At 41.3% G+C, this 20037-nt stretch overlaps 1 protein-coding gene across 1 annotated transcript in view; it reads left to right on the top strand.

Moving 5' to 3' along the window:
- The window catches only part of COL6A5 (collagen type VI alpha 5 chain), a 100472-nt gene that overhangs the window by 10014 nt on the left and 70421 nt on the right, over positions 1 to 20037 (top strand). The window contains exons 3-6 of the mRNA XM_028099230.1: positions 3914 to 4546; positions 9633 to 10193; positions 13439 to 13993; positions 16018 to 16593. Of these exons, the coding sequence (XP_027955031.1) occupies positions 3914 to 4546; positions 9633 to 10193; positions 13439 to 13993; positions 16018 to 16593 (2325 nt within the window). The remainder of the gene's footprint in view (positions 1 to 3913; positions 4547 to 9632; positions 10194 to 13438; positions 13994 to 16017; positions 16594 to 20037) is intronic.

The following is a 20037-nucleotide window of genomic DNA, read 5'->3' as shown; positions in this document are numbered from 1 at the left end:
TGTTTCTTTCCCTAACTTAGGGAAGTTCTCTGCTATAATTTGCTCCAATATACCTTCTGCCCCTCTCTCTCTTTCTTCTTCTCCTGGGATCCCAATTATTCTAATGTTGTTTCGTCTTATCGTATTGCTTACCTCTCGCATTCTGCCCTCGGGATCTAGTAGTTATTTATCTCTCTTTTTCTCAGCCTCTTTATTTTCCATCATTTGGTCTTCTATATTGCTGATTCTCTCTTCTGCCTCATTTATCCTAGCAGTTAGTGCCCCCATTTTTGATTGTACCTCATTAATAGCCTTTTTGATTTCGACTTGATTAGATTTTAGTTCTTTTATTTCTCCAGAAAGGGTTTCTCTAATAACTTCCACGCTGTTTTCAAGCCCAGCTAGTATCTTAAAGTCATGATTCTGACCTCTAGGTCCGACATCGTACTAATGTCCATATTGAGTAGGTCCCTGGCAGACGGTACTACCTCTTGTTCTTTTCGCTGAGGTGATTTTTTTCGTCTTGTCATTTTGTCCAGAGGAGAATAGGTGAATGAGAGAACAAAATGCTTACAGGGCAACAACGTCCCCAGCAAATATACTCTATACAAATCAGAAAAGACCTGATACCAGGGGACAAGAAAGGGAAAGAAAGAAAAAAGAAAGAGGGAAAAAAAAAAAAAGAAAAAGATAAAAACAAACAAAACAAAAAAAAAACAGAATATGATCAAATATGATCAGGCTAGTGCATAGATCAGTGCCACACACTAAATTTTGGGTGTATTTTGGTCTGTTAGAAGAAAGTGCCTCCTAAAGTTTTAAAGGAAGAAAGACATATATGTACAAAATAAGGGTTGATACAATGAAGGGATGGAAGATGACTGTAAAGATGAAAATTATAAAAGGTTTTATAAATGGAATTGATAAGATAAGAAGTTGTTTGAAAGAAGAAAGAAGAAGATTTAAGAAAAAAAAAAAAGGGAGATTCTGTGATTAGGCAGGAGACTAGAACAAAGCCATACACTAGTGATTTAGGGTATATTTTGATCTGTTAGAAGAAACTGTATCTCTAAATTTTAAAGAGAGAAGAACTTATATATAGATGCCAAAAATAAGGGTAACTACTATGAAGGGATAAAATATGACTCTAAAAATGAAAAATAAAAAATGTTTTTTTTTAAAAAGGGATTGGTAAGATGTTGGTTGAAAAAGGGAAAAAGAAAAATTCAAAAAAAACCCCACAAAAAACAGTTTAAAAAATTAACTTTGAAAAACTAATGAATCATGGTAAAAAAGCCTTGAATTCTATGGGCAGTATTCCCCTAGCGCTGGAGTTCTCCCGTTCTCCTTGATCGGTAAACTTGGTCTTGGCTTGCTGGCTGTTCGTGCTGGTCTTCTGGGGGAGGGGCCTGTTGCCGTGGTTCCCAAATGTCTTTGCCGGAGGCGGAATTGCCCCGCCCTTGTCGGTCGGGCTAAGCAAGCTGCTCGGGTTTGCTCTCAGGAGCTTTTGTTCCCTGCAAGCTCTCCATACAGCTTTGGAGGACCAGGGTGAAAATGGTGGCCTCCCACTCTCTGCCCATAGGAGCTGAGAACTCAGGGCCCCACTCCTCAGTGCGCCCCTAGAGAAAAGCAGTCAGTCACTCCCATCTCCCTGGTCTCCGGCCACACTCTGTGCTCACCCAGCCTTTGACCGAGCGTTTCTATGTCTGGCACCTGACTCGGTGTGGAGTCTCCAAACCCATCAGATCCCTGAGGTGCACTCCCGCGCCGCTCCTCCCAGGGGAGGAAGGGGAGTCTCCCCTGTTCTGCTGCTTGTTGGGTCCCTGCTGGAGACGCAGTGGCCTGAGTGGGCCACAGATCACAGTTTATGGCCACCCTGTGCTGAGAGCCCGTGCCTTGGCTCCGTCTCTGCAGCCGGCTTCCCCGCTCCGACACCTGGGAGCTCTGCTGCACTCAGGCACCCCCGGTCTTTCTGTGACCCCGAGGGTCCTGAGTCCACACTGTCCCGCGAGGTTTCCACCTCCCGCTCAGCCACTGGAGTGACGTCCCTCAACTGAGCCAACTTCTAAAAGGTCCGATTTTGTGCTCCGGGGCTCTAGCACTTGCCAGAAGCGGCCGACGGAGGCCCCCTCCCCCGCCATCCATCCTCCCAAATATCGCCTCGGATTCACTTCTCCGCATGTCCTATCTTCCAGTAAGTGGTCGCTTCTCTGTTCAGAGAGTTGTTGCTACTCTCCTCTTCGATCTCCTGTTGAGTTCGTAGGTGTTCAGAATGGTTTGATCCCTATCCAGCTGAATTCCTGAGACCAGACGAAATCCAGGTCTCCTACTCCTCTGCCATCTTGCTCCGCCCCCCGTATGAGAATTATTTTTAATTTGAGTTCTCACTAGGCACCAGGTACTGGAGGGATAGAGATAAATAAGACATATCTTCTGGTTTATAGAGCTCATAATCCTAATGGGTAGCTGTTGGCAAGATTGAGCTTATCTGTTGGCTAACCTTTCCACAGATATCATTCCTCCAGCCGTGCCTGGAGTAGGCATTTTCTGTACATATGATGTACTGTTCCCTGAATTCCAGAGTTATACGACCAACTGCATACCTGGCATCTTCGATAATATCCCAAACTTAGCATGACTGAAATGGAACTCTTGAATCCCCCTTGCAACTTGTTCTTTCTACTGTCTTCCCTGTCTTGGAAAAAGATACCACCAATATCCACTCAGCTGTTCATGCCAAAAACCTATTTTTCACCACTTCCTCTTTGTCTCTTAACACTAGCATCCAATTTATCATCAAGCCCCTCTCTGTTCTACCTTTAATTCATGTATCACAACTACCCTGTTGTTTCATCTTACCTGCTATTATGCTTGTCCAAGAAACATGATCTCTTTCCTGGACTAGGGCAATTGTTTCTTAATGGATATCCTTGAATTTGTTATCTCTCCTCAGCAACTGGGATGATATTTTAAAGATCGTGTGACTCCCATATGACTCCGGAGCCACTTCTCTCTGGTCTCATCCATCACTGTTCCCCTCACACACTGTCACCAGATGCTCTGGTCTTCTTGTTCTCACCTCCTCCTATTCCTTCTGCCAGAATTCCTCTTCCTTCAGGACACATGGCTGAATCCTTCTCTTCGTGCCTCAGCCCAAATGCAATCCTCTTAGAGAGGCCTTCCCTGACTTCTTTTATCTCATGTAAGTTAGTCCTCATCCCACCTCCCCAGAATAGTAACTCAGTTGACTGACTTGTTTTAGTTCCTTGTGAGCACTGAAATAATATAATCTAGTTATCTGTCCTCCCCATAGAATGTGAGCCTCCTGAGGTCAAAGATATTTCTGTTACCCCAACCCTGCCTGGCACTTGAGAGTGGTGGTGGACATGGAGGTGGTGATGGTAGATATGGTGGTTGTGGTGATGGTGGTGGTTGGTGGTAGTGATGGTGGTTTGGGAATAGTTGTTGGTAGTAGTAGAGGTAGAGGTAGAGACGGTGGTGGTGGAGGTATGGTGGTGGTTGGTTGGTGATATTTGGGGTGATAGTAGAAGTGGATGTGGGGGCATTGGTGGGTGTTGATGGTGGTGGGGGTGAGAGTGGTAGCGGTTAGTGGTGGTTGGTGCTGGGGTTGTCGTACTGGTGGTGATGGTGGTTATGAAGATCATGATGGTGGTGGTGGTGGGGAGTGATAGAAGAGTTGGTAAGAAGCATTTTTCAGAGAGAAGGAACATTATTGCAAAGACTCTGAAGTCAGTGACCTTGTAAGTCTTGTTCAGAATTTTTATCTGTTGTTTATTAAAAGAAAACAGTGCTAACTACATCTGTCATGACTACCTCTATTTTCACTAATGCCTTTTGACAATCTGTAAAGTGCCTTCCTCACTCTGGGCCAGTGGTTTGTACTAATCTTCCTGCTTTTTTTTTCTCTCCGTAGTTCCCTTCCCAGTGGCCTGTCAGAAAGATTCATTAGCTGACCTCATGTTCCTAGTGGATGAGTCAGTTGGCACCAGACAAAATTTAAGGTACCTGCAGAATTTCCTCAGGAACATTGCCACCTCCATGGATGTGAGGTACAGCTGCACACGCCTTGGACTTATGAGTTACAGTGATAGAGCCAAGATTATTTCCTTTCTAAATTCAAGCACAACCCAGTATGAATTTCAGGAGCAAATCCAGAAGCTTTTTGTCCAGGCTGGGAAATCCAATGCTGGGGCTGCCATTGAGAAGATGAGGCTAGAAGCCTTCTCAGAGTCAACTGGCAGCAGAAGGGACCAGGGAGTGCCTCAGATCGCAGTCTTGGTCACTCACAGACCATCAACTGATGAAGTGCGCGATGTCGCAATACAGCTTCGGCTGCAGGATGTGACTGTATTTGGCGTGAACATCCAAGGGGCTGACAACACCCAGTTAGAAGAAATAGTGTCTTACCCTCCGAGACAAATGGTTTCCATGCTCAAGTCCTATGCAGACTTGGAAGCTTACAGTAAAAACTTCCAGAAAAAGCTCCACAATGAAATTTGGTCCCAAATTTCTACTCGTGCTGAGCAAATGGACCTTGACAGAACAGGTATGTTTAAAACAAAACAAAACAAAACAATTTTCTTATTATAAAAGTAATATGAGTAATGGCCCAGAGTAGGGGCAGGAGTGAGGACTGACTGTAATGCATGAGGGAACTTTGGTAGTTAGGGAAATAGTCTAAGACTAGATTTTGGTTTTGGTTGCAGAACTTTATAAATTTACTAAAAATCATCAAATGATTACAAAGGGTGAATTTTTTAGTGTGTAGATCGTACCTCAATAAAATGTAAAAAAGTAATATGTGTGAATTATAAAATAGTTTAATAATATTGATGAACGTGAAGAAAATAAAATAATTTATAAACCTGTCTTTCAGATAAAACCATTTTTAACATTTATTTCTCATGTCTTTTGGTTTCTTCTCTCTCCCTATTACTTATGTACACACACACACACACACACACACACACACACATTTTATTTTTATTTATTTATTGACTTAGGAGGGGGAGGGCCAGAGGAACAGGGCAAAAGACAATCTTAAGTGGGCTCCACGTCCAGTGTGGAGCCAGACTTGGGGTTTGGGCTCATGGCCTGAGCTGAAATCAAGAGTTGAAAGCTTAACCTGCCGAGCCACCCAGGTGCCCACATACACATTTTTAAAAGATGGTATAGCATCAGACGTCTTAGTGCTGCCCAACAGAACTTTCTGTGATTAAATGTTCTCCATTGGCTCTGTCCAGTAAGGCAGTCACTGGCCACATGTGACTATTGAGCACTTGAAATGTGACTAGTGTAACTGAGGCTCTGAATTTTAAATTTAATTTTAATTCAATTTAGTTTTGATAGCCACATGTAGCTGATGGCTATTGTACCGTACAGCGCAGGAATATATAGTTGGGTAATACAAATTACATTTGGGTGTGACCAACAGAAATAAAAACAGCAGTTAACCATGAGGATGAAACTATTTTTTTCTGTTTCACAAATAAGTCCTAAGGTAGGTAGACAGAGCTGGTGTGGTATACCACAGTGTCAGGAACCCTGTTTCTCTCTACATTATTTTTTTGCCATTTGTAGTTTTTATTCCCAGGATCATAGTCCAAGATAATTGCTCCTGGTGTCACATTCATATGCAACAAGCAAGAATGATAAAAAAAGAAGGAAGTAGGCAGGCTTCCACCTTTTTCTTCAAAGATATTCCCAGAAATTACACATATCATTTCTGTTTACATCCCGGTGGCCAGAACTTAGTCACATGTCACACCTTTGTAAAAATGGGAGCTGGAAAATGTAGTCTTTATTTAGGACTGCCAGTATCTTGGTAAAAACTGGGGGTTTAATTAGTGTATTATAGGCGACAATAATATTGGGGATAACCAGTATTATCGTCCTTACCCACTTTTCTGTCAACCTTGTATCATGAACTTTCATCCATTTCCTTAAATATTATTTTGCAACATTCTTTTTAAGTTGGCAATAAAATTCCACGGTATGAATGGAATATAATTTGTTTAACATATCCTAAACTGTTGGATACACAGGTCGTTACACGTGTCTTTCCCTTCTAAACATCTTGGATAATATCATCCTTGCACCTATATCTTTATGTACAACCATGAGTATTTTTGCACTTTTTGATCTTTTCTATTATGTTTGTCTTCCATCATTCTAGTGAAGATATCCTAGTTAAGATGCACTATGAATCTGCTATAGTTTTACTAAGCTCTTTTCAAAGGTACATATCAAGAGATACTTGATGTGACTTTGTGTTTACCTAATTCTGAGATACCTGTTGTCTTCATACATTTTCTTTGTGGATAAAATGCTTCTGAACAATTGGAACTGGAATTTGGCAGAACTCACATGGAAAAGAATTGTAATCTTCCAATGGTATTAAAGGCCAATTTTAAACTCAGACCCATCGGTTGAAGGTTTAAGAATTCATCCTGGGCAAGCCCTGGATTTTCTGTGGCATGTATACATTACACACAGGAGCAAGAAACAAGTCCTCTGTTCCCTCCTGAGTGACCTGTGGGGGAATTCCCCAAGGGGCAGCCACCTTGGTCTAGTACCAATTATTAGGGCACAGGAGGGATGTGTAGTGTGGTCTCTTTGGAGACTTTACAATCATGTGACAAATAAATTATTATTTTCATTATAGAAATTCTAAATGGGAAGTTATGGGACCAAGGCTAGAGGCAAGGGCCATCCAAGGGGGATAGCTGTTCTTCATAAGGCCTCAGTAGGTGGCTTTTTATTAATTCAGTGGCTCTCAAAAATTGGTACCTGACTCAGGTTGGGTTCCTCAAAAGTAGATGCCAGAGAAGGCTTTGTGTGAAATTGATATATTAGAAAATATACCCAGGGAAAACTGGAGATTGGTACTAAAGTGAGGGTTGGGACCAGGAAGGGAAGGATGATAAGCCAAGTCCCATGGAGGTTCAATTCTACAGGGCCATTCTAGAGACAGTGTAGGTTAAACCTTAGAATTGTCCCAGTCAGGGGGCAGTGTATCTAGAGAATTTATATTCCAGCACATGAGAGAATGTACATTTCCAGGCACTTCTTCAAGCCCCAGGCAAAGAAGGCTCTAGCATACTGAGCGCAACCTACCCACAAACAGACACAGGTGTGAGCCCTTAGAATGAGAGTGTTAGGAGCCAATGGGCACAGAAATGGTAGAGTTTGAGGGGATACAGGCTAAGCACCAACCGTATCTGCTGCGAACTTATCAGAGTTTCCTGGGGAGTTTATCACTAATTCATTGGCCCAAGCCCTCCCCAAAACCTAATGAATCAGTCTCAAAGTAGGGCCTGGGCACTTGCATTTTAGTAAGGTCCCTTATAAACTCCTGTTAGCAATGTTTGAGACTCTTGATCTTAGTGAATTTGCCATGGTCTAGAGTATGATGGCCAGCTTCATAGTTTCAGAATGGTCAAACACAGAGAACCAATCTATATTGACTTAGTCACTGTATCCACCACATCTGTCACAGAGTAGGTAGCCAGTTTTTTAAATGAGATTTCATTAAATCAAGAAGAGATTCACATTAATCAAACCAAGAGACTGATGTATAGAAAAAGAGTGGCAGTTATATTTATGACTATCAGTGCCCAGGGGCCTGGACATACATGTCCTCTGAGAAGTACATTTTCTGCCTATAGGCATGCATACTGAGAAACTAAATTGAAATCAGGATATTGCTGGAGGTTGCAGAATCAGAGCAATGGAATTAGTTCTATGATTGAAATGTCTAGTATCGTTCAATTGGGTAGATGACTCTATTTTAAAGTCAAAATATACATCTCTCTCTCTCTATCTATCTCTATCTCTGTATAACTGTATGGGTGAGACCTTTGGGCCAGGTGACACATTCTTCTTCAACATTGTCCAAACATTTTGTGATGATGGCAATGTTCTGTATTTACACTGTTGGATACAATAGTCACTAGCTACATGGGGATGTTAATAACTTGAAATGTAGCTAGTGCAACTAAAGAGCTGATTTTTGAATTTTATTGAATTTTAAGTAGTTTAAATTTACCTTTTAATAGCAACGTGTGACTAGGGGCTAGTGTATTGGACAGCACAGCTCCAAGGGCATGGCCTTGGTTACCCACCGTGACTCACATTTTTTTTCTCCTTCATTGCTGACCACCACTGTATTTATTCTGAAAAAAAACCCTGATTCTTCCTCATTAGGTATATAAATCAATCCATTCTGGTTGCTATTAAGTTTTGCTGGCCTGAGATTAATCCTATCTTTTGCAGATAACTGCTTATCTTTGCCCTAATATTTTATGTATTGATTTCATAGTTTAATTCTCAGGTCCCAACTTATTTCCAGTATTTCTGATGTCTTAAGGACCAACTCCCCATAGCCTGAAGTAGTGTCAATAGCTACAAGTTGCCAAAAAGCTGTCAAGAAAGAAAATATTGTGAAATGACTAAATTATCTTGTATTTTAAAGATCTTTTCACAGACTCAACCAGATAATTGCACAAGTAACCTAAATTTTAAAAGTATGCTCTTTCTCCTACCCAATTTCAGTAATTGATAGAGTTGTAAATAGATAATTATTAAAGTTAAAGCATGTTTCCATAGAATCTACTTAACAAAGGAAGGAACATTGAGATCTCTTTTATTTAAAATTTTTTTGTTGAAATCTTGTGATGTACCAGGTATACTAGGTGGAAACAAAGAAGGAGGCAGTTTCTGCCCTCGTGGGGCTGACACTCTGTGGCAGGAAGCAGTCTGTGCTCATGAACAAATGAATAAGATAACTTCAAAAAGTATGGGTATCATAGAGAAAATAAGATAATAGGATAGGCAATGACTGATGTGTTTTAGCTAGAGGGGAAGAGAGGGCCTTTTTGAAGAACTGGCATTTGAGTTGGCATATCCATGATGAGATAAGAAGGAACCAGCTATGTGAATATTTAGGGGGAAGAATATTCCGGAAGAGAGAAGGGCAAGTGCAAAAGCCCTGGGGCACTTTGAAAGTATGGAAAGCAGTCCAGCATGGTTGGAGCACAGTGAGTAAGATGAAGAATTGCTGGAAATAGGGTCTGAGAGAAAAGCAGGGAGAAAGTTCAGGCCAGTTTTTTATTTTTAAATTCTAAATGCAATGATAAACCACTTAAGTAGAAGAGTAATATGATCTGGTTCTAGTTTTAAATATAGTGTTCTAGTTGCTCCAGGAAGAAGAGGTTATCGGGGAAGTAAGAGCAGTAGGTCTTCTCCTCCATTCTATTTCTCAAGAAATGATAAGGCATAAACTGTCCAAAAAGTCACGTGTCAATACTAGAAAAACAATTTAACTTGCAGCCAGGAGACTTGGGAATCTGGTCCTTCCTTTTAATTAACTGGCTGTGTGACCTGAGACAAAGCACTGGAGGTCACTCTGTTTCAGTGATAGGATCATTGTTGTGAATTTCAAAGGAGAAAATGGGCATGAACAGGTTTGATGAAGCAGACAGACTCTGTGCAAATGATGAAGAGTTTTCATTCTCTAGAACCTTCATGGTCTCATGTTCCTCTATAAACCCTCTTGCAAAGTTCTCCCCAGAGTCTCTGTAATTAACAAAGAATGCATTTTCCACTTCCTTTTTTTTTTTTTTTTTTTGCAGGCTGTATAGATACAAAAGAGGCTGATATCTATTTCCTCATTGATGGCTCAACCAGCATACAGAGAAAACACTTTGAGCAAATCAAGGAATTTATGTTGGCTGTGACAGGAATGTTCAGCATTGGCCCAGACCAAGTCCAAGTTGGAGCTGTGCAGTATTCACATAAGATGAGAGTGGAGATTTATATCAGTGACAGTTCTAATTATGTGAACTTAAGAAATGCTATTTTGAACATTGAGCAACTCCAAGGCAACACCCATACCGGGGAGGCCCTGGATTTCATGCTGTCAAGAATAAAAGAGGATAGGAAGCGTAGGACAAGCAAGGTTCCCTGTTACCTCATTGTGCTGACTGATGGGAGGTCCACCGATGAAGTCCTGGAGCCTGCTGAGAGATTAAGGGCTGAGCAAGTCACCATTCATGCTGTTGGCATTGGGGAGGCTAACAAAGCACAACTCCAACAAATTGCTGGGGAAGAAGAAAGGGTTAGCTTTGGGCAGAACTTTGATTCTTTAAGAAGCATAAAAAATGAAGTTGTTCAAAGAATTTGCACTGAAAAAGGTAAGCAAAACAAAAAAGTACAGAGAATACTCTGTACTTCATTAGGTACTTTGGGCAGACTAATAGCTGGGCTGAGACAAGAAGTGATGTGACCAGTTGTCTGGTTAACATTTTGCTAACTTCCTTTATCACCAGGGAGGGATTCAGCACCTTTAAACCAATTGCCAATATTGGAAAATCCCTCTGTAGACAGATGCCCTGAGGCCATCTTGAAAGTCATAAGTAGGAAGGTTGCTGAGAATATTGTGGCCTTGCCAAAGCCCACTGGTGTGGCGTGTAAGAGATTCTCTCCTGTGTGTGCACCTGTGTGCATGTGCGTGTATGTGAATGTGTATGTGCATGTGCTAGTTAAAACAGATGAGCACAGTGGAAAGAAAATGGGCTCTGGCTTTAGGATCCAACTCACTTTCCTACCTGACCCTCAAACTTCCTCATCTACTAAGCAAGGGTAACACCTACATCATAGGATCCTTATAGGTTTAGCATAACACACATCAACCATCATTTCTCTATTATGAATGCATATCTAGTACACATATAACAATTGCTTATTTCTACTTGTAACAGAAACACATAGTTGCATTTTCATTCTGACTAAAACTCATGTAACAAAAGTTAGGAAGAACAATTTGCAAATTCCTCTACCTGATTGTGATTTCTTTTATTAGTAATAGCCACTTACTAATTAAAGATGATATGTGTTGATTGCTAGTATTAGCACATGAAAATTTCATGTGCTGAGGCATGTTAACTTATTGGTTAAGATAAAGGATGCTGGAGTCAATGAGTCAAAGTTCAAACCCCAACCTTATTAGCTGTGGACCTCGAACGGGTTACATACTGTCTACCTGCCTTCATCCCTGTGTGCAGGCCTAGTGAAGCTTGAAGGTGATAATGCATGAGGAACACTTAAAATAATGCACATGGGCACCTAGTAACTGCCACATAAAAAGAAGCTATGGTAGAAGTTGGTTAATGTATTCACTGATGAGAAAAATAAAAGAATTTTCACTTATTTGAACTTACAAAAGTGAAAAAGTTTTGGGATTTTCTGAGTCACTAAAATAAAAAAATAGATAAGCAATGCAACTAATGAATCATTGAATATTACATCAAAAACTAATGATGTACTGTATGTTGGTAACTGAACATAATAAAAAGGCAAAAAACAAAAAAAAAGAACAAAAAAGAAAAATGGATAGCAAATAAGTGGAGCTCACAGCAAAATCCCAAATCACAATATTGTTCATTATTCTCCCCATTATGGACAGTAGTTGGGTCTAGAAAAAGTACAAGAGTAAAAGTTCCCCAACGTTTCCTGGGGTTGATGCAAAGAAAAGTAAAAGGGTTCCAGGAAACAGAAAACAGATTGTATCTCAATCTTTCAAGGGAGACGGGCCTGGGCCAGTGTGAGGAGGTGCAGTTCATCTCCTGTGGGTCAGGTAGTTGCAGTGCAGGTGCCTGAGCACTGCACACCTGAGAGGAGGCAAGCTATGGATAAGGAAATGAGCCATAAGATGGTGAAGAGAGGCAAGGAAACTAAGGAACCAAAGCCTGAGGACCTAGAAAAACACTGACTAGTCTCAGAGCAGATGCACATGGAGTGAGACACAGTGTATTTATTGTTTAGGGGGCAAGAAAAGGGGCTGTAACAAAAAGACCCCAAACTACACAATGAGGGATATTATTTCTCTTTTATATAATGGTCCAGGGTGACTAGTACAGGTCTAGCAGAGAGGCTATTCTGTGCTCAACACATAGCTCCCATCTTTAGGTCAAAAGTGAAGCTCTGGTTCTCTTCACCTTGCATTTGTGGAAAGGGAGAAAGGGCCATATGAGCCCACTACACTCAATTGTTTTAATGTTAAGATCCAGAAGTGGGCAAGTCACTTCTGCTCATATCTATTGACCAAAACTTAGTCACAGGCCCATGTGTAGCTTCAAGGAAGGCTAGGAAATATGGTCTTTTCCTGGGCAGTCATCTGTCTAGTTGAAACTACATTGACATGGAGGGATGGGAGACCGGATATTAGAGGAGGGGAAGCAGTCTTGTCACAAACAGATATAAGGAGGTAGACCTTGTGAATACTAAACCACATGTAAAAGTCTACTCCTTTCCATATGTTTCATGGAAGGGAGGCTTCCACACTTCACAGCAGTGGGGCCTTGCCAAGGCCACAAAGATACTTAGTGACCTCTCTATTGATGACTTTCAAGATGGCCCCAGGCAGCTTGGATCTTAAATGGTGTTTTTAATGTTCCCTGGTGGGCCTTACATAAATTATTAAAAAATAATAAGCATTGTTTTATTCTTCTTTGACTAATGCTAATTGTTTATTTTCAAATAGTATGGGATAGACTCTGTGAGTGTTGAGGGAAGGACCGCTAAGAGAATGGCAGTGACAGCAGGTAGGCCAAAGAGATAAAACTAAGGAGATACCTGCTAATGACAATATATTTACATATTATATAGAAAGAGATAGATAGATGTACTCACACATACCTGTACAATGAATTAGTAACACTGGATTTTTTCTATGGCTTATAGAAATTGGTCTTCGATGTGTACATCCATGTACATACACATATATATGTATACAAAAATATGTCCATTTCCAGTCAGTAGCATATCTACAAATTTTATATATAAATAAAGGAATAGTCCATGCTGAATGGATATGTGCTTACTAATGCACTTATTATCTCTAGTAATAAAGTTTCTCATCCCAATTTTTAATATTGATTTATAATGTTTATCAAATCACTTTAAATTATCCAAGAAAATAATGGCATATAGAGATTGCTTAGAATTTTGTGTTTCTACATTGTATATAAAACCCTGAAATATTAGTCCCATGAGTGTAGGGAACTGATTGCTTTTTCTCGGATTCCTTTTTTTGATCATCATTGCATCCTTTAACACATAACCTGATACTTGGCATTTCATACACCTCAAGAATTATGAATAAATGAATTACAGATAAATGAACGATGCATAAATGAATATATGCTTTGGAGTTGCATTTCCTCTTTAAAACTTCTTGGATTCGGTGGATTTCTGATTCAGGGTTGTAGTCAGCAGGACTCTACTACAGCAGCAGATAAAATTTTCAAATGCGGTAGCAGGTGCTTGAGTTAATTTCTGATGTTTTCTGACTAATGCATTTATTTCTGTCTTATTGTTTCTCTATATTCTGAAAATCATGTCAACCTGCCTCATTTCTGGTCTTTTTGACAACATGCAGGATGTGAAGACATGAAGGCTGACATCATGTTTCTGGTGGACAGTTCTGGCAGTATAGGACATGAAAATTTTGGAAAAATGAAAACCTTCATGAAAAACCTATTAGCTAAGATTCAGATTGGTCCAGACAGAACTCATATTGGTGTCATTCAGTTCAGTGATAAAACTCAGGAAGAATTCCAGCTTAATAAATACTTTACACAAAACGAAATTTCTGATTCAATAGACAGAATGTCTCTCATCAACAAAAACACTTTGACCGGAAATGCACTAACTTCTGTAAATCAATACTTCACCCCTGCCAAGGGGGGCCGTGTTATGGTCAAAAAGTTTCTTATCCTCATCACGGATGGAGAAGCACAAGATCCTGTGAGAGAGCCTGCTAAAGCTCTTCGGGACAAAGGTGTGGTCATCTTCTCTGTGGGGGTGTTTGGTGCCAATAGGACGCAGCTGGAGGAGATCAGTGGGGATGGCAACCTGGTCTTCCACGTTGAGAACTTTGATGATCTAAAGACAATAGAAAGCAAACTCATTTTTCGTGTATGTGCTCTCCATGGTAAGTGACACTGTTATCCTTCAGGACGCTGGGATGTTAGCTGTTGACTTCATAGGGTGAACAGTGGGTTGTACCATGGGCTTAGACTCTATCTGGACTTTGGTGTTAAGTTTTGGTCTTATTTATGTTGTATTAGAACACCTGTGACCTCCAGCGATATTCCAGTTTAACAATCTTGTCAGCCAGTTTGGCAACAGAGCAGTCTGGCTGTGGAGACTTCAAATCTATTCCAAAAAGTTCTCAGAATTTTCCATTGAACTTAAAACTCTTCACTACCTGCATACCTAGATTTTCCAGAAGAAAATTTTGATCCCAAATGATTCCCCAGAATTGTTTCTTGCCTACCTGTAATCATTGTCAAATAGTAAATAACTAGAAATACAAATTCATCTTCCTTTTAGTTAAATCAAATCCAATATCCTAAGCATACCCTCCCCCCAAAAATCCTCTTTATTTTAAAGATATAGTGTGTATTTTCATTCCTTCACCTTATTTTTCTCCACCTCTATCAGTGAGGCATTTTACATTTGCCTGTTTGTGTATCTATCCCTTTGGAAAATTTTAATTTGTTACTTTTTAAAAATGATTGCTCAGGATCATCATTTTTATCTCACACAAACTGTAGTGCTTTTCAGGTTGTGTCAAGCGAATCTTTAGTTTGAGTCCATCAACTTTAATGGTTCTTGGATAAGAACTTGCCATAAATCCACACATAAGACTAAAAACACCTGTGCTTTTAAACCTACCACGGACCGTTATCTGTGTTTTGGATACAACGAAGAGAAAACACTGAAGTGTTGGTAAATTTGTTGTATGTTGTTCCCCTGGCAGCATAGAGACTTCCCTTGGACTATATTATTCAGAATTCTGTGTGAGAAATTTTCACAAAGTTAACAAACAAAATGTCTTAGTGTAAACTCTGAGTTTTAGGCAGTGGCACTGCAATTTCTCTCATAACAGCTTAGTCTAAATGGCAATGATCCTCAAACTCTTGGTAATGTTGAGACACTCTAAGACAGGTTGGCCTTAAGACCACATCCCCACCTTCGAAATCCATGGAGGTCTTCCTGGTATTTCTTCATTTTGATAAACAACGTTTGTGGAGCATAAGATGAAATTTCAGCTGACTCACACATCAAATTGACTCATAAACGTCAAGTCATGTCATTGCCCCAGGTTCCTATGGATATAGTATGGGCTCATCCATAGCATCTTAGACTTGAGAATTTGAGACCTCATTGCCAGAAATAAGGATTGGAGTTACCATATGCGGGTAGAAAATGGAGAAAGTGAAATTGTGGAAGGCATATGGTTAAGTTACATGGGGAAGAGGGAAGGGAAAGAGGGGAGAGAAACCCCACCCTTTGGAGACCTGTCCAGAGTACTCACTTGACTTCCAATGAAGAGGAGATCTTGGGGCTGCGGGGAAGTGATAGGGCCTTAGCTCTCCCAACTACCTGGGGCCTTTCTGGGTTCTAATTCAGGAGGTGAGGGGAAGGAGCACAAATGAATGCAAAGAGGCGTGGTGCACATGGGACAGTTTGTCTAGAAGAAGCTGAAAAGACAGCTGCAGCCAGAGGGAGCAGGACAAAAATCCCAGCTGATACAGAAAGCCTCTGTGCTCTTTAAAAGTGCGGGCCAGTTTGGCAAACATCAGTCATATCTCACCATTATATTGATACTGAACTACCTTCTGATGTTTCCGTTCAGTTGAAAGTCTGCCTAGCAAAACACATCACATGTCCTAATGAGATATAGCAGGACAGAGTGGTGTGGCTTAAGAATCACCCATTGCAGAGTCACTGTCAAGTACAATGTCTGCAGAATCATGGTCTGGGCAAGATGTACATCACTGAGCCTCAGTTTCTTACTCTGTAAAATGGCAGCAGCCACCTCTAACAAGTGAGACGCAGTGTCTGGCACATAGTAGGTTCATGGCAGGGGTTAGTTTTTTCTCCCTTCTCAGCTGTCTGTGTAGAATACACTGGAGAAAGATTGTGATGCCTGCTTTCTTCTTCTTTCAGATTGTAAAAATATTAAAGTGTTGGACATTGTGTTTGTGCTGGATCATTCAGGCAGCATAAACACACAAGAGCAAGAAAGCATGACGGATCTAACTATCCATTTGGTGAAGAAAGCAGATGTTGGCAGCGACCGAGTTCGGATTGGAGCTCTCAAATACTCGGACTATCCTGAGGTTCTTTTCCACCTTAGGAAATATTCAAACAGATCCGCAGTCATTGAGCACCTGAGGAGGCGCAGGAACACCGGAGGGAATACCTTTACTGCCAGGGCCCTTGATTACACAAACATAATGTTCACGGAGGAATATGGCAGCCGCATCCATCAAAATGTGAAGCAGATGCTGATCATCATCACCGATGGGGTGTCCCATGACCGAAATCTGCTCAATGAGACAGCACTGAAATTAAGAAACAAAGGCATTGATATCTACGCAGTGGGTGTAGGACAGGCCGACCAACTTGAACTTGAGGCTATGGCAGGGAGTAAAAACAATACATTCCATGTAGATAATTTCAACAAACTGAAAGATATTTACCCGCCTCTACAAGAAAAAATGTGTAGCAATGCACATGAGTGTAAGTTGTGATTTTCAGATCATATTCACCTTACCCCATTTCAGAACCTCTTGTGCCATTCCATTAATGGTCTCAGTGCAACCACTGAGCACCAGTTGCAGGCCAGACTCAGGGTTGCATGATTTGACAGAGAGACTTTTGTCCTCAAAGATCTAGGGCTGTCTAAATGGGATTATAGGCATTCTCTAGGGCCATAGGAAGTTGAAGTAGTCTAATGTGCTTTTCTAGATAAGAGCCACTAATACAGACAGAAGGATATGGGAGTTCAATATGGAGTAGTGGAGGCTGGTGGGTAGGAACAGGGAGGGAAGGGACCTAAGCTGATTCCATGAGATACCACTGGGGTAGGGTAGGCTGCAGGTATCACACTTGAGGAAAGTGTAAGATTTGCCACTTGAGCTCAAAGTGAGCAACGAATTCATCTCCTTGGTTTCAGATACTAGATGATGGTATTATCTTTAAAAAAAATTGTGACTTTTCCCAAGGCAGCAGGACCTTCTCAATTCGGCCTGTTCTAGCCTGCCCCCAGACTTCCACCCTGAAATTTGGTCTCCTTGCCCTTAGTCGTGCCACCTTCCATTCCATTCTGAACACTGAGTGATATTCCTAACACACACTGGACTATTCACTGCTCTGCTTACAGTTTACAATTTCTGAATTCCTGAGTTCCATCTAGTCTTGCCCACATCGCCAACCTCATCTGTTTCTGCTCCCCACTTCACAGTCTCTCCTGTCAATCTGAAATACCTCTGTAGCTTTGTACACAGCATTCTATCCACGATGAACACACCAGGCCATATTCCCTCACTACGTCTAGTTTGTCATGTTTCAACGTTTATTTGCCAGTTTCCTGACCCAATACCTGACAGTGATCCCAGGGTGTCTCCCAGATTCTGCACCTTCTATTTATCCTGGTGGTAGCACTGAACACATATTTGCTATTTCTTTATCTTTATCTGTCACAAAACTGACTTCCTTGGGCAGGCTTGGCCTCCTGTTTATCATTGGGTCCCCACCAAATCCTAGTACACCACCAGGACTATAGTCTTTTCCTACAAAGATGGAGTCTGTTCTATTCTCATCTCCCATGCCTACCCTTTGGAGGCAGATACTGAGGCAGAGTCTAGGATGCATGGTGTTTATTAGGGATCCACACCTTGTGAAGGACAGTGGGAAAGTAGGATGGGCAGAAGAAGTTGCACAGTGAGGCATGCTTGACAAAGCTCCAAACCTGGCAAAGAGCTCTGGAGCGTGTATTGCCCATTGGTGTTGTCCAGCATCAGACTAAGATGACTGGGTGGTTATGTCCCCTTCCCACTTAGTCCCCAGATGTGGGCTGCCCTGGGAAGGCCATGGTCTTTTGCAAGACTTCTCTCTGCAGTGAGGCTGACCCTGAAGGAGCTGACAGCCAGAGGCCCTCTGTTGACCACACTCCCGCAGCTGGGCAGGAAATCCTTCCTCGAAGATCTATCTGGGCAGTCCATCTTTGTGTCTACCAGACTACCCTTAGAAAGAACTGTGTGGCAGCTGGCATTCTTTTGTCTCAATTGTCTTTAGTAATCACTTTAGTGCTGCCCCTGTCTCAGCCACTGCATTTGATTGAACTGAGGGTAGAATATTATCCCTGGGTTATGGGACATTTCACATTGGATTTCAGGGAGATGACCCTTTGCCCTGTTCACTAGCCATTAGCACTTGTCCCATTACATTCTTTTTCTTTAAAATTTTTATTATGTTAATCACCATACATTACATCATTAGTTTTTGCTGTAGTGTTCCATGATTCATTGTTTGTGCATAAAACCCAGTGCTCCATGCAGAACGTGCCCTCTTTAATACCCATCACCAGGCTAACCCACCTTCCTACCCTCCTCCCCTCTAGAACCCTCAGTTTGTTTTTCAGAGTCTATCGTCTTTCATGGTTCGTCTCCCCCTCCAGTTCCCCCCCCATTCTTCCCCTCCTATCTTCTTCCCTTTTTTTTTCTTAACATATATTGCATTATTTGTTTCAGAGGTACAGATCTGTGATTCAACAGTCTTGCACAATTCACAGCGCTCACCATAGCACATACCCTCCCCAATGTCTATCACCCAGCCACCCCATCCCTCCCACCCCCCACCACTCCAGCAACCCTCAGTTTGTTTCCTGAGATTAAGAATTCCTCATATCAGTGAGGTCATATGATACATGTCTTTCTCTGATTGACTTATTTCACTCAGCATAACACCCTCCAGTTCCATCCACATCATTGCAAATGTCAAGATCTCATTCCTTTTGATGGCTGCATAATATTGCATTGTATATATATATATACCACTTCTTCTTTATCCATTCATCTGTCGATGGGCATCTTGGCTCTTTCTACAGTCTGGCTATTGTGGACATTGCTGCTATAAACATTGGGGTGCACATACCCCTTCGGGTGCCTACATTTGTATCTTTGGGGTAAATACCGAGTAGTGCACTTGCTGGATCGTATGGTAGCTCTATTTACAGCTTTTTGAGGAACCTCCATACTGTTTTCCAGAGTGGTTGCACCAGCTTGCATTCCCAACAACAGTGTAGGAGGGTTCCCCTTTCTCTGCATCCCTGCCAACATCTGTCGTTTCCTGACTTGTTAATTTTAGCCATTCTGACTGGTGTGAGGTGGTATCTCATTGAGGTTTAAATTTGGATTTCCCTGATGCCGAGCAATGTTGAGCACTTTTCGATGTGTCTGTTGGCCATTTGGATGTCTTCTTTGGAAAAATGTCTGTTCATATCTTCTGCCCATTTCTTGATTGGATTATTTGTATTTTGGGCGTTGAGTTTCATAAGATCTTTATAGATTTTGATACTAGCCCTTTATCTTATATGTCATTTGCAAATATCTTCTCCCATTCTGTCAGTTGTATTTTGGTTTTGTGGACTGTTTCTTTTGATGTGCGAAAGCTTTTTATCTTGATGAAATCCCAATGCTTCATTTTTGCCCTGGCTTCCCTTGCCTTTGGCGATGTTTCTAGGAAGAAGTTGCTGCGGCTGAGGTCGAAGAGGTTGCTGCCTGTGTTCTCCTTTAGGATTTTGATGGACTCCTGTCTCACATTTAGGTCTTTCAACCATTTGGAGTCTATTTTTGTGTGTGGTGTAAGGAAATGGTCCAGTTTCATTCTTCTGCATGTTGGCTGTCCAATTTTCCCAACACCATTTGTTGAAGAGACTGTCTTTTTCCCATTGGACCTTCTTTCCTGCTTTGTCAAAGATGAGTTGACCATAGAGTTGAGGGTGCATTTCTGGGTTCTCTATTCTGTTCCATTGATCTATGTGTCTGTTTTTGTGCCAGTACCATACTGTCTTGATGATGACAGCTTTGTAATAGAGCTGGAAGTCTGGAATTGTGATGCCGCTAGCTTTGCTTTTCTTTTAAAACATTCCTCTGGATATTTGGGGTCTTTTCTGGTTCCATA

Source organism: Eumetopias jubatus, unplaced genomic scaffold (genome assembly GCF_037043125.1).
Source record: "Eumetopias jubatus isolate StellerSeaLion01/CBP00866 unplaced genomic scaffold, mEumJub1_p1.0 scaffold_1, whole genome shotgun sequence".
NCBI classification, from domain to species: Eukaryota; Metazoa; Chordata; class Mammalia; order Carnivora; family Otariidae; genus Eumetopias; species Eumetopias jubatus.
Note: the sequence above shows the minus strand (reverse complement) of the source record. Positions and strands in the feature narration are given on the sequence as shown.